This window comes from Hyperolius riggenbachi, chromosome 1 (genome assembly GCF_040937935.1).
Source record: "Hyperolius riggenbachi isolate aHypRig1 chromosome 1, aHypRig1.pri, whole genome shotgun sequence".
Taxonomy (NCBI): Eukaryota; Metazoa; Chordata; class Amphibia; order Anura; family Hyperoliidae; genus Hyperolius; species Hyperolius riggenbachi.
This window is the reverse complement of record NC_090646.1, coordinates 122,366,262-122,380,432: the sequence shown is the minus strand read 5'-3', so window position 1 is coordinate 122,380,432 and position 14,171 is coordinate 122,366,262. Positions and strand designations below refer to the sequence as shown.

Here is a 14,171-nt window from a genome sequence, read left to right as displayed (position 1 = left end):
GCCCCAGGACCACCCCACGCCTAGGGGGCGAGGACTGCAGGGGATCGAACGCGCATCCCTGCTGGCATGACGGAGCTCCGCTCCGCCATCAGTCTACCGCCGTCTATTTACTAGGTACAGCGCTGTACAGGGGACAGCCGTGTCACTTGGCTGTCCCCTCCAGAGGCAAAAAGGTGATCCGCTGTCATAGGCTGAAGCCTGGCTGGTGGGGGGAGGGAGGGCGGGGGTATAATAAAATAAAAATAGAACAATTTATTAGGAAAAAAAGACAAATAAAAAAAAATAAACCCGCCGGCAAGGGTCAGACTAGGGAGATATTATGAATGTGTGAACTGGTGACACTTTTGTTCACATTGAATAACACCTGTGCTACCACACGGCATAACGTAACCCCACACAACTCAGCAGACAAGTGATCCCCCCCATCCTTTTCTCCCAACCAACAGAGTTTGCTGTTGGTGTGGAGAAAGGGGGGGGGGGGGGATCACTTGGCGGCCCTGCAGCGAGGCCTTAAAGCTGCAGTGGCCTATTTAGTATAAAATGGCCTGGTCACTGGGGGGGGTGGTTCTGGTCTAACACCGCAGTCCTTAAAGAGACTCTGAAGCTAATGTTTTTTGCTAAATTTACCTTTCCATTCGCTTTAGAAGTCTCACCAGCGCTAAACCGCCGCATCCCCGCCAAAAAACGAGCACTGCAGACCCCCCAAATGCCCGGGCAAACATCCACGACCAACTTGGTCGTGGATTGTGCTGCTCTAAGAGGCTGAGCTATTCGCTGTAGCTCCGCCTCTCCTGCTGTCGATCGCCACCTCTCCCCGCCCCTTTGCGAAGAGTGAGAGGGGCGGGGAGAGGCGGTGATGCGCGGCGATTGACGGCAAGAAAGGCAGAGCTACAGCAGAGAGCTCTGCCCCTTCCAGGAAGTGCCATCCTTAGTCCCCCCCCAGGGATTTTGGGGGGGTCGCCAGCCCTTGTTTTTCGCCGGGGATGCAGCGGTTTAGCGCTGGAGAGAGTACTGAAGCAAATGGAAAGGTAAATTTAGCAATATATTTTCGCTTCAGACTCTCTTTAAGTGGTTAAGTTATGCCGTGTGGTAGCACAGGTGTTATACAATTTGTGTACAAAAGTGTCACCAATTCAAACATTCATAATATCGCCCTAGTATTGTTTTTATCTCACATTTTTCTAAATAAGTTGGAGTTAATATTCAGAGGTATCTTTACTAAGATTAGCGATCAGTGGAGAACTCTACAGAACAAAGGTGATCCAGAAAACCTGTCCTGGATTTTTAAAGCGGGATTGTCACCATAAAAATCAAATTTCAACAGCAACTGGTCTGAATGTATTAAGTGATAAAGATGCTGATCCTGCATTCAAAACTTTTTCTGCTGTTATGATTTGGAGTGATCACATACTTAAGGAGCACTGGCCCTTTAGTAGTCAGTGCTAAACAGTTGCATGCTGGGGGTTCTTTTTATCTATAATATATTCCTCCTCTTCCATTTATTTCCCTGCCTAGCTGCTTATCTGAAACAGGATCCCCTGCTCACTTGTGTTTACAAGCAAGGCTGAGGTGACTCAGCGATTGGAGGAGAAAAGAAAAAAAAAAAGTTAGGGGCTTGTTTCTGGCGTGATTCAGACAACTGGTATTGTTTAAAAGGAAATAAACTTTTACCTCTCACTTTAGTTGCCCTTTAAGTTCTCAGCCTCTGAGACAGTAATCTCGGCTCTTCCTTTTCAGTAAGCCAGCATCAATTCAGTAAGACGCCCTTGGGCAAGGGCTCCTAACACTGCAGGGTGGCCTATTGAGCCAGAGATCAGGTGAGTTAATTGCACACTTACCGCTGTACTCCAGCTCTGAAGGGAGCCACAGGAGGGTGGCCCACGTGGAGGGAGGGAGGATGTCGTCGGCCCCTCTCTACCCACAGTGGCACCTATACAGGCTACCTATACCTGCAACCTATATTGTGGGCACCTATACTTATTGCCTATACTTGCTACCTACAGTGGTTTGCAAAAGTATTCAGCCCCCTTGAAGTTTTCCACATTTTGTCATATTACTGCCACAAACATGAATTAATTTTTATTAGAATTCCACGTGAAAGACCAATACAAAGTGGTGTACACATGAGAAGTGGAATGAAAATCATACATGATTCCAAACATTTTTTTTTCACAAATAAATAAGTGCAAAGTGGGGTGTGCGTAATTATTCAGCCCCCTTTGGTCAGTGTAGTCAGTTGCCCATAGACATTGCCTGATGAGTGCTAATACCTAAATAGAGTGCACCTGTGTGTAATCTAATGTCAGTACAAATAAAGCTGCTCCGTGACGGCCTCAGAGGTTGTCTAAGAGAATATTAGGAGCAACACCACCAAGATGTCCACACACCAGACGGGTGAGGGATAAAGTGATTGAGAAATTTAAAGCAGGATTAGGCTACAAAAAGATTTCCAAAGCCTTGAACATCCCGCGGAGCACTGTTCAAGCGATCATTCAGAAATGGAACACTTGAAACAAAAAGAAAAAACGAGAGCCCAATATAGTGCAGTAAGTCTAACAATTGTTGGCGAAATAATTAACAGATGTGGATATACTCACAAACACGGGTTACCACATAGGCAACCACTTGAAATGCAGGTGGGGAGTATTAGAACCTGACCCCACTCAGGTTTAAGAAGTCGCTCTCTGTAGATAGAAAGAAGGGGACAGTCCCCTCCACCCAAGGTGGACTATATACTGTGCAAATTTGGACAGAGGCGCCAGGCAGGTTAAAATGATCTAAAAACAACTAAAAAGGAGGAGTACAGGTGGACTTACCTCCTGAAATGATGGACAATCGAGATTGTTCAAATCGCAAATAACAATTTATTTTGGCACTCCGCAACGCGTTTCGCAGGTATAACCCGCTTCATCAGGCAAGGAGTGCAAGCTCAAAAAGGTCCAATAGTGGCAATGCGCTGCTTCTGTACTACAGAGGCGCATTGCCACTATTGGACCTTTTTGAGCTTGCACTTCTTGCCTGATGAAGCGGGTTATACCTGCGAAACGCGTTGCGGAGTGCCAAAATAAATTATTTGCGATTTGAACAATCTCGATTGTCCATCATTTCAGGAGGTAAGTCCACCTGTACTCCTCCTTTTTAGTTGTTTTTAGATCATTTTAACCTGCCTGGCGCCTCTGTCCAAATTTATTCAGAAATGGAAGGAGTATGGCAAAACTGTAAACCTACCAAGACAAGGCCATCCACCTAAACTCACAGGCTGAACAAGGAGAGTGCTGATCAGAAATGCAGTCAAGAGGCCCATGGTGACTCTGGACGAGCTGCAGAGATCTACAGCTCAGGTGGGGGAATCTGTCCATAGGACAACTATTAGTTGTGCACTGCACAAAGTTGTCCTTTATGGAAGAGTGGCAAGAAGAAAGTCATTGTTAACAGAAAAACATAAGAAGTCCCTTTTGCAGTTTGCCACAAGCCATGTGGGGGACACCGCAAACATGTGGAAGAAGGTGCTCTGGTCAGATGAGACCAAAATGGGACTTTTTGGCTAAAATGCAAGACGTTATGTGTGGCGGAAAACTCACACTGCACATCACTCTGAACACACCATCCCCACTGTCAAATATGGTGGTGGCAGCATCATGCTCTGGGGGTGCTTCTCTTCAGCAGGGACAGGGAAGCTGGTCAGAGGTGATGGGAAGATGGATGGAGCCTAATACCAATGTTATAGAGGTGGCAATGCATATATTGTTGACTATGCACAAAATTCCTTTAACTGTTCACCGTGCAGCAGCTTCAGACCTCGATCAGCTTAACAACACAGGTAAAGCAGAGGCAGAGAGCAGATTGAATATATGCACTGTCCTCTAGTCTACACAATATAGATAATTCACAGTTGTCTGCAGCTTGAAGCTACAGCTTAAAACTGGACCAATCCAAATAGTTGGATGCTATACAAGACCGCAAAATGTCGAAAGGAGTCAAGTCCTGGGGGAGGATCACCAACATCTTAGTGGGGCGCCCCATAAGATCTGTTGGAATATACTGTCACCCAGCATACAGCTTTTAAGTAGGACCAGTGGATATTGAGAGACTGGAGTGAGCTGGAACGCAGGGAAGCAGTAGTGAGACGCACGGAAGTGACGTCTCTGGAGAGAACCCTGACCCAGGAAACCCTACTGGTGGCTGCCGCTGAGTGCGGTGAATTACGAGCGGCTTCTGGACAGTACTGATCACCGGCGCCTGGCTCGTCTATGCTAACTGGAGGGTTACGGATGAAGTAATCAGAGTCTCCCTCCCTTTGCAATATATACTACGGGAATCTTTATTTGGATCCGCTGCAGTGCAGTCTGGAGGATCTGTCTAAGGAGGTATATTGCAATCACCAGGAAGCCCCTGGAAGTTATACATTTTGCTGCAACTGCATATTTATAGATAAGGTGTGAACAGAGACAATCATATGGTCAGGTAATTTTGAACTAATATTTGTGACTTGTATGAATATATGCATATGGAAGCTTCTTACGCAATTTTGTACATCAAATAGAAGTATAATCAATATACAGGTTTTTAGAATTTTTATTAATTTTTTAGTGCATTTTTTGTGCTTTTAAGGTGAACCTGTTTTTGCAAGCTCGTCAGCATACTCTCAGGTTGTATGAGTGGATAATTGGAGAGAGTGTGTGTTGTTATGTGGTACTCAATTATAGCAATTGATTAATAAAGTAATAACCTTTTGGAAATTACCAGCGCTCCTCACAATTATTTGGTTTATAGGCATCTATTAATATAACAGTCACCTGTGCATTATATGGAAGACATGTTATTTTAATATTCATTTTTTTTTAAATATTCAATTTCCAATGTCCCAGGAGTTGGGTTTCTAATGCAGCTTTTTCAATATTTTTATTTTCAGCAGGACTGTGTGCATAAAAAAAAAAAAAAAAAAAAAAGAACTGACATCTTGAATTCACTTTATTTTTTTTTTTTATAATTTTTAAAATATCAATAAAATACCAGCCAACAGTACAAAAAAGCATAATGCCCAGTGTAAAATGTATTACAGAATTATAAAAATAGAAATACAAAACAATTATTTTGTTTATGATCAACAGTCAACAAATGGCAAGCACAATATTTAGTACAAAATCTTTGGGCATAAAACCAATGACAAAAATATGCATTAACAAACAGGATGCCACTCAAAAATGTACATTGCGTTAGAACAATATGTATACCTTCTGTCTTTGTACATTTGTTCAAAAAGCAGAAAAGTCTGCATCAAGCAAAATTTCTGAAAAATGTTTTCAGTCTTTAAATTGTAAGATAGCACCTAAGTTTACTTTTAATTAAACTTTCACTGTAATTTAAATATTCAATGAGAGGTTGCAGTTTACATCCTTGATTTAATTAATGTGTTTCTGTTATTGTCAGTTTTGAAAACTAATAAACGCTAGTTTATACAGGTCTTTGACACCAGTTGACATTTAACTTGATGCATCAGCTATACCATTGTACAACTGATGGCAAACCGAAGACAATGTCCTCAATTCACTAAGCTTATCTCCTGTCTTTCATAACGTTTCTCTAGTTATCACCATGGTGATGAGGCATGTAGTATTCAGGAAACAATTTACCTCAGGCAAACCTAACGTTAACTCTTCTGTCTTTAAGTTAACTCTTCAATTCTTAAAATAACTCCAGAATTCTAAAGTTAAAGACAAAAACAGGCTGTTAACTGCGTGTGAAAAAAACTACAGAGGCGGTAACTTAAGGAATGAAGAGATAAGATAGCTCTCTCACTGTGCCGTGGCAAGTTTTTTCTTGCCTTATTATCTCTAGCATGATCTTAGTGAATTGAGGCCAAACTGATGTCAAAAGCCAGTGTGCACAAGCCCTAAAAGCAATTATTTTAATTTAACTGAATTCAACATTAAGAGACTTTGTTTTAGAACGTTTCATACATAAAATGTCATGCAGATTTATGTGTCTGTTTCTCTACAAATAAAGAAAAAGTATCTCAAAGTAAAAAAATAAATAAAAAAACATTCGAAAAAAAAATCAAAAAAAAAAATCACTGTTTGAAAAAGTTAGACAATTGTTATTACGTCTCTGTAATGACAGCCTAAAATAACAATCATCAGTACATTTGTACTGTACTCACGTGGTCTTAATATAAGATCAAAGATGTGCAATACCTGCAGCGAACTGATACAAGAAGGCTGTTATGTCATTACACTATTATACTAAACAGACACCAGCATGATGAACTATGGTGATGGTAAAGAAAGTTAAAAATAAATAAAAAGATGAAAAAGAATGAAAAAATTATTTGAGATTCTAAAAATGAAAAAGGTGCTCTAAACTGTGATTAAAAGAAAATACCTATAAAAAGGGGAAGAAATGGTTCAGTGAAAGGCAATTATGTAAAAAAAAAAGTGCAAAAAAAAAATGTACATACTTGTAATGGCACGGTCTACTGGCTTAACCCTACAGATAACAGGTCTTATTGTGTTTTACATTTCCTACTGATGCCTTCTTTGGATTGAAGCTAAACACTACACTTTTTTGTACTCCTGACTGACTTGATGATTAAAGTTCAGAGTGAGAGTCAGTTTGTCTGATAGGGTCAGAACACTACACTTTCATGTCCACAACTTGAGCAGCAATGTCAATTTACAAATCTTGCAAACCCCGAGAGGAGGTACAACTCCAGTCATCATCTAGAACAGAATAAGGGAATGTCAAAAATTCCATGGCAGGTTTTTATGCTGTCTGTCTCTATCAAACAGATTTTTCCCAACCTCCTGTTTCTTTATGACCTTGTCGCACCGAGAGTTAACAAGGGATATAATCTTAGGGGCCCTTGCACACTGCATAACGTATGTGTTATTAATGAGCATGAACTGCACTGGAGACTGGGCATAGACTTTAATACAAAACCTGCATGCAGCAAGTTAGAATAACATGACCAGTTACAATGCAGATCAGTAAACAGCCCCATAGAAGTGTATGGGCAGTGAGTTGGCATCCAGAATTATTTTGCAACGCAACAAATGTAGTGTGCAAGGGCGCAAAGTAGAAACAGACAAAAATATCACAGATTTTCTAATGTCTTTCCACACACTACAGAAAGGAAGTTTTTAATGCTGTCTTTATGCTCAATGGAGAGCTCTTAACCCATTTTCTGTTCTTGGCGACCCTTTTATCGGAACGGGGAGAGTAACTTTCCTTACTGAAATGCCCATACTAATAATAATGGCAATGTTTCCCCACTGTACCCAATACTAAAATAAAAAAAGGACATGTATATTTATTATAAATAGTTAGTCATCTGCCATAATCATCTCAGTAAAATGAATAATTCCCAGGGCTATCCACATAGCACCTGCTCTGGGTCCTTGTGGTGATACAAACAGCTATAGGACAAGGGGAAACTAATAGCAAGCCTATATGTCCCAGCTTCTATTTGTTTTGTCTGTTCTAGAGAGTTTACACACCCCGTCAAATGGTAAATAGTAAGTGGTGGGAATTCATTTTAAGTGTTGATTTAATTTCTATAAAAGCAAGGTAATTCCCAGATCACTATGTAAATGCTGGTAATGTGGTGGTTGATGGAAACCGGAAACCGACTGGCTTTCCACTGTAAAATGAGGCATATGCGTCCCTCAACTGGTACATCGGTTAGTGTATAACATAGCAGGGAGCATGTGGCACAAAGAAGCCGCAACTGAGCCCTATAATCTCAGACCTACACTGAAAAGAGGCTCCATTTTATCTGGCTTTGATCACCTTTTGCTACAGTCCATAAACTTATGGGCTGCAAATGTGCTTTCATTAGTTTGAAGACTGCAGAAAGGGATGTGGCTGAACTCCTGGTCGAGGGAATTCAAAGTCTATTCAGTGCACACAAGATAGGAGTCTTCCAGGTACTCATGAAAAAAATAAATATATATAGTATAAACACTGGTACTTTTAAGCAACGTGCTACTAGCACTTTAGCGATTACATCAGTTTGAGAATAATGCAAACCACAGGTTCACTTTCACAAATTCCCAGAAAAAGCAACCTGCTGGCGGAGATTTGATAATGGTATAACAGAAAAAATACACCAATGGGTAAAATAATGATATCATACCTGCTCATTTCACGTCAACCTTTAAATAAGACTACAGTCATCTAAATTTATGGAAACATCTTCACTGGTACTAATGTACCGGTATGTACCAAAAAAGGTTTCAGAATGCTTACTGGAAACATTTAATTGGAGAAAACTCAAAATATGAAGTAATTTTTGCCACATATGCAGCAAATTGAATTATCAGAGAAGTGGCCCGATGCCTGTTGGTGTATTTGTGGCAGTTTTCATTTATTGCTATGTGGAAGAGAGGTTGCCGCTCATCCACACTGCTGGTCAGGACTGTAATGTAGAGGATAAAGCACTGCTACAAGGTGAATGAGGCTGTCCTGCACTTCAGAGTAAAGGGATGGACTCAGCAACAAACTGCGTGTCTGACAACTAGGGATGACCCTGCCTAGGAAAGCTTACACAGAATCAAGTGTTCAGTTTGATCAGCTGATAGATTTGTAGGGTTCTGATTAGCTGTGATGACTTCCTGGTTTAAAGCATGATCATGACCAGCAAGTCAAAGTCTATCCGCTAATCAAAATAATCACATGCTTCTCCGTGAGTTCTCCTAGGCATGGCCATCCCGATTGCTATAACACCCATGCGCAAGCACTTAAAATTACAATGCAAGAGATCCAAACATATCATCCATGCAACCGATTCAGTTATTCCAAAGCTGAAAATAAAACACAGCATTAAAAGGCAATTTGATTAGTTCAGAAAAAGATTGCACGTCAAACCTCTGCACCAATTTTTTTTAAAAACTGTAATAAAATTAGGTAATGAAGGCAACTGGCAGACCCACCAAACAGGCAGGCAGATTTAGGTGCAAAAAATTGTCTAAGATAGAAAGCATACAATACATGTCCCAATTCAACCCTTTGCATCAGAAAGGTTGCTTTTTTTCTACATAACTGGTACCAGTATCAGCGTCGTATATGTTTTCCTGATTTAAAAAGCAGCTTACTCATCTCTAGGTACAATATATTGCATCTTTTAAATTGCTTTTACAGCAAACATGCACGTAAGGCAAAAGCATATTACTAAGTATTAGCTCTTCAGTTTTCAGCAACAGTCATCTTCCCCTTGACCAAGGTAGGCTCACTTCAGTGGGATACGTAGAACGCCTGGCATCTTCTCCTGAAATCTGAAAAATAATGACCGCACGGGACTTAAATAAAGAAAAGTGCAATATGCTAGATGCTTTAAAACTATGTGCACACTTTAAATTATTGTCACTGGAAACAACTGTTAGGCAATGGCATTATTAGGTTCAGGCACTAGAGGCCCATACGCTGATACCCTTTTCAGGTGCCTCAAACAATATTTTAGCTACCTACTCACTTGCTGGAGCTCAGTGTTTACTGAAAGTTGTTTTTCCCCTGCCCAATCTTACAGTTTTGTAAAACACAGCCACTACTCGTTCCAGCAGCTCTGAGTGATGTCACTTCCTGATTCACCTGTGACACCTTCAGTATGTCATATCCAATAGGTAATTTTAAATACATTGAGCCATACACACATTACAAAATGATAAAAATTCCCTGAGGGCCCTTTTCCACCAGCGCGTTTGCGCTGGCTGAATCGCAAAAACGCAAACCGCTAGCGATTTTACAATCGCTACGGTTTGCTTTTTAACATAGGAATCGCGGTAGGTCATTTCCACTACCGCGATTCGTTTTTGTCGGGAACGCGAACGCGCGGCGGAGCGATAATTGCCGCGATTTTGCTATGCAGTGCATAGCATAGCAAAATCGCGGCCGCGAACGTCGGGGAATCGCCGCTAATTGCGATTCAGCAATCGCTAGCGTTCAGCGTGAACGCTAGTGATTGCTAGTGGAAAAGGGCCCTGAGACACATAAAAACCCACATAATTAATTAGCATCAAAGGGTGCAATTAAGTGGTGTCCAATCACCCCTGCTGTGTAATAATGCCATAAATTTGGCCTCTACCATGGCAGAAATAATACAACCAGGGTCTCTGGAAGAGTGCTGTCTGCAGTTTTCACACCTAGCTCCAGAGCTGAGAGAAGGCTGATCTTATCTGTCTGAATAGCAGCTTCTCTGATCCTCATGTAACCCAGGAATTCATAATCTTCATATTACTTCATATTTGAGGGGATAGAAGTCTCCTATGTTGTTCAGCTTCACATAGGTTGTGGGACTCAGCCTAACGCACGTTCTGAGAAATTTCCAGAATAATAGAACCTAAGACCGCTTAGCAATACAGGTTCGAAGCAACACTGTAATATTACTTATGTCACAACCCTCACATCTCATATCTGCGGACTGGGGACACCTCACTGAATTCCGGCGTGCTGTCCTTGCGTTGGTCGGACTAACGTGCACAAGACAATCACGTTCTGCATGATTTCTGCTCTTTTGTGAGAGGGTTGAAAACCCACACCCCATGTAGGGAGGGCACTGTATCTTATGTCAACCCCTCCCTTCAGGACAAGGTCTTTAAGCGTTTGACACATGCAGACCTCATGGTCCTTTGTTTATCATCTGTTGTTGAAATCCCATCATTGACAGGCCAGCAGGACACTGCCCACCACGCCATTTTGGATTGTTCCTTACAAAGACTATCTTTTATTGGACTCAACCAAACACAGTACTTAAACTCTTCAGACATTCTTCTAATTCCTCCATTCCTCACTTATTTCTATTTAACCAATCCGTTCAAGCGGACAGACATTTGCCAGCTAATGTATATTGTGTATAGTTTTATAATAAGTTTGCATATGTGTATCAGCGCCAAGGAAACAAAGTGGCGGCTGCTGAGAGAAGCACAATGCCCAGAGTTCACAAACAGGTAAATTATATATAATCAGCGCAGAATCCAAAAACAAAAGACAGGTCTTCAACAAAAAATAAGAGCAGGCAAATCTCCACCACAGCTCTGCGATCAAGGATACCCAGAAAAAGGAAAGAGTCTTACCAGCTGGTGACAACCCACATTATAAGGTTGTATCAACGCTTTGGTAGGACATCAGGAAGCAATAGTCCTTCCAGGATCCACCAATTCAGCAATGATTCATATCAAGAATGGATATCAGTAAACATCATAAAAAACAAACAAAGGGCATGTGATGATCCGCTCAGCTGGCTGCACAGGCAGACAGCTGTTTGTCCATTCCTCTAGTCTGTGGGCTGCAGGTCTCTGGAACAGAGACCTGTCTTTCCATTGCAAGTTTCTGGTCTGTTCTCTTGCTGGGGAATTTGCATACATTCGTTATGCAAATCCCCTACCTGCCTTCTTTGATGACTGGCACTATAAGAGCTTTATGTTTCCCAGAAGGCTTTGCTGGTCATTTCCCTTCCATGGTCTGTTCCTGATGGACACTGCTGGAGTGTCAGCCATTGCTATCTAGTATAGTTAATTCCTGGGGGTTGCTTTAGGCTCCCCTTCTAGCCCAGTCAGGTTGTATTATCTGTATTGCCTGTTCTCATTGTCCTGTCCCAAAGGTGGTCGACAGGAGATGGTTCTGATCTCTGTTCTTGGAGTGTAGCTGGTGCAGCGGTTGCTACCAGCTATCTCTTCTGTTCTGTCTCCTGGGATCGCGCTAGCTACTTTTCGCTAGCGCTGGGGATCCTTCAGTTCTGTCTTCTGGGATCGCGCTAGCTACTTTTCGCTAGCGCTGGGGATCCTTCTGTTCTGTCTTCTGGGATCGCGCTAGCCACTTTTCGCTAGCGCTGGGGATCCTTCTGTTCTGCTACTCTGTACCTGGATCGCGCTAGCCACTTTTCGCTAGTGCTGTGGATCCTATCTCTCGCTTGTCCCTGTTTTCGTGTGTCTGTCTTGTCCGCTACGCTTGCTGGAGGCTTGGTGAGGTAACCGTTAAGCAAGCGCTCGCGTCCTCTGTTTCATGTTTGTCTGTTAATGGTTGGTTAGGCGTGCTTGTCTCTATTGTGCTTATCACGTGGAGATCGCGCATAACCGCGTGCACTGTTGCGAATGAGTGCGGTGCTCGCGGTTAGCTAGCGTTTGTTATTTTCCGTATCTCCTTATTGTATTATTTGCTGTGCCTTTGCTACCCTCGTATTCTATTCTGATCTGCCTTGTGTCACGTCTGGCGATCGCACCTCTTGCGATCGCGTTCCTATTTCATATCTGCTGTTGTGTGTGCGCGGTCGCGGGGTGGCGACTGGATTGGCGCACACACATACAACCTGTCCCTTTGCTCAATCTCATTCGCAATCGCCTCTCTTGCGATTGCGTTCTGCGCTTCGTACAATTCCTGTCTGGCACTTGTGGAGGTACAGAGGATTGGTTCCTCTGCACTCCCCAGCGCCATCTGCCGACAGGAATTTCCCTCTACAGGTGCGTAGCACCTTTTGCTGGGTGCCTGCAAATATACGCTTGTGGAGGATTTCCGCCATGTCAGCACACGCGTTGTGCGCTGATCATGGAGAAAGTTCCACAATATAGAGTTTTCATAAAAACAAAACTTACATACGGGGCCCATGCAATGGGAACCCCGAGAATGTTGCACGTGTGTATGGGTCAGCAGTGGAGGACAGTATAAAGGTGCCCCCTGTCGCCTTCCCGACCAGTTTCGCAAACTAGACTCATCAGGGGATAAGGTTTACTGATATCCATTGGTGAGATGAATCATTGCTGAATTGGTGGATCCTGGATGGATTGTTGCTTCATGATGTTCTACCAAATCATTGATACCACTTACAATGTGGGTTTTCACCAGCTGGTAAGCCTCTTTCTTTTTTCTGGTTATCCATGATTGCAGAGCTGCGACCCCAACATTCACTGTGGTGGAGATTTGCCTGCTCTTACTCTTTGTTGAAGACATGTCTTCTGTTTTTGGATTCTGTCCTGATTATATACATTTTATAGTTTTATAATAAAACTAATGACTGAATCATTCCAATTTTGCCCTAGTGATCTGGTTATTCTGATCTATGCTAAGAACTCCATGGCCTCAGAAAAGAGACACCCTACCGCATTGTCTTATTTTTATACATTGTTGATTTGGCTAGTTATATTGCAATTAACCATTTTTTCCTTTTAGGGAGCTAGTTCCGAGGTCTCTCTGAATTGTTTCTAAATACAAAGAGTGTAATTTTACACTGAAAATTAATGGTAATATGCTGCATATTACCATTATTATTATTATTATTCATTGTATTTATAAAGCGCCAACATATTACGCTGCGCTGGACATTAATTTAGGTTACAGACAATATTTAGGGGTGACATACAGCAATATGACAATACAGGAATACAAGAAAGACCACAGTATGAGTACAAGGTAATGCTTCATCAGTCACTGGAGGGGAGCATGGAGATTAGGCAAGTTGAGTTCACTCAAATGCATAGCATGGGTTCACAGTAATGGAGGTGCATGATCAAGTAGGACACAAAAGGAGGAGGACCCTGCCCAAAGGCTTACAATCTAGAGGGAGAGGTAGGGACACGAGAGGTAGGGGACCAGAGTTCAGCTGTGGGTTTAGAGCAATTGTGAGGGGTGGTAGGCCAGAGTGAAAAGGTGAGTTTTGAGGGCCCTCTTGAAGGTTAATTTACAGTACTACCATTAATACCATTAATTTTCAATGTAAAATTAATAATTTTATTATACTTATTGCACATACAATCGAGATTATATAATATATGGGCACACCAACCAATCCTAACGTTTAATATGCTCACACCTCCAGAAGTCTCTAGCGGATGAGACCTGTATGGCAACTGGGACATAGTAATACTGGATTGGCAGGTGATTTGTCACAGCACCTTTAAAGAGAACTGCTGGAAATGAAGCTAGTAGCAGCTGTGTCTATTCAGTGAGTAGTAAGATGGAGAAGGAGGCTGGTTGCTTTTAGTTACATACTAGACCACAAATATTGTCATTGTGCCACTAAGTCCATCAGTCTGCCTCTGAACACTAAAGGTAGCCATACACTGGTCGATTTGCCATCAGATTCGACCAACAGACAGATCCCTATCTGATCGAATCTGATCAGAGAGGGATCGTATGGCTACCTTTACTGCAAACAGATTGTGAACCGATTTCAGCCTGAAACCGTT

General features: G+C 42.1%; 1 protein-coding gene across 6 annotated transcripts in view; it reads right to left on the bottom strand.

Annotated features, from left to right (window-relative positions):
- Nucleotides 1-5,074: 5,074 nt before the first annotated feature.
- N4BP2 (NEDD4 binding protein 2) overlaps nucleotides 5,075-14,171 on the bottom strand; it is a 107,095-nt gene continuing 97,998 nt past the window's right edge. For all 6 annotated transcript variants that reach the window (XM_068278472.1, XM_068278469.1, XM_068278470.1 and 3 more), the window contains exon 17: nucleotides 5,075-9,272. In XM_068278472.1, the coding sequence (XP_068134573.1) occupies nucleotides 9,227-9,272 (46 nt within the window). In that variant the 3' untranslated portion in view covers nucleotides 5,075-9,226. The remainder of the gene's footprint in view (nucleotides 9,273-14,171) is intronic.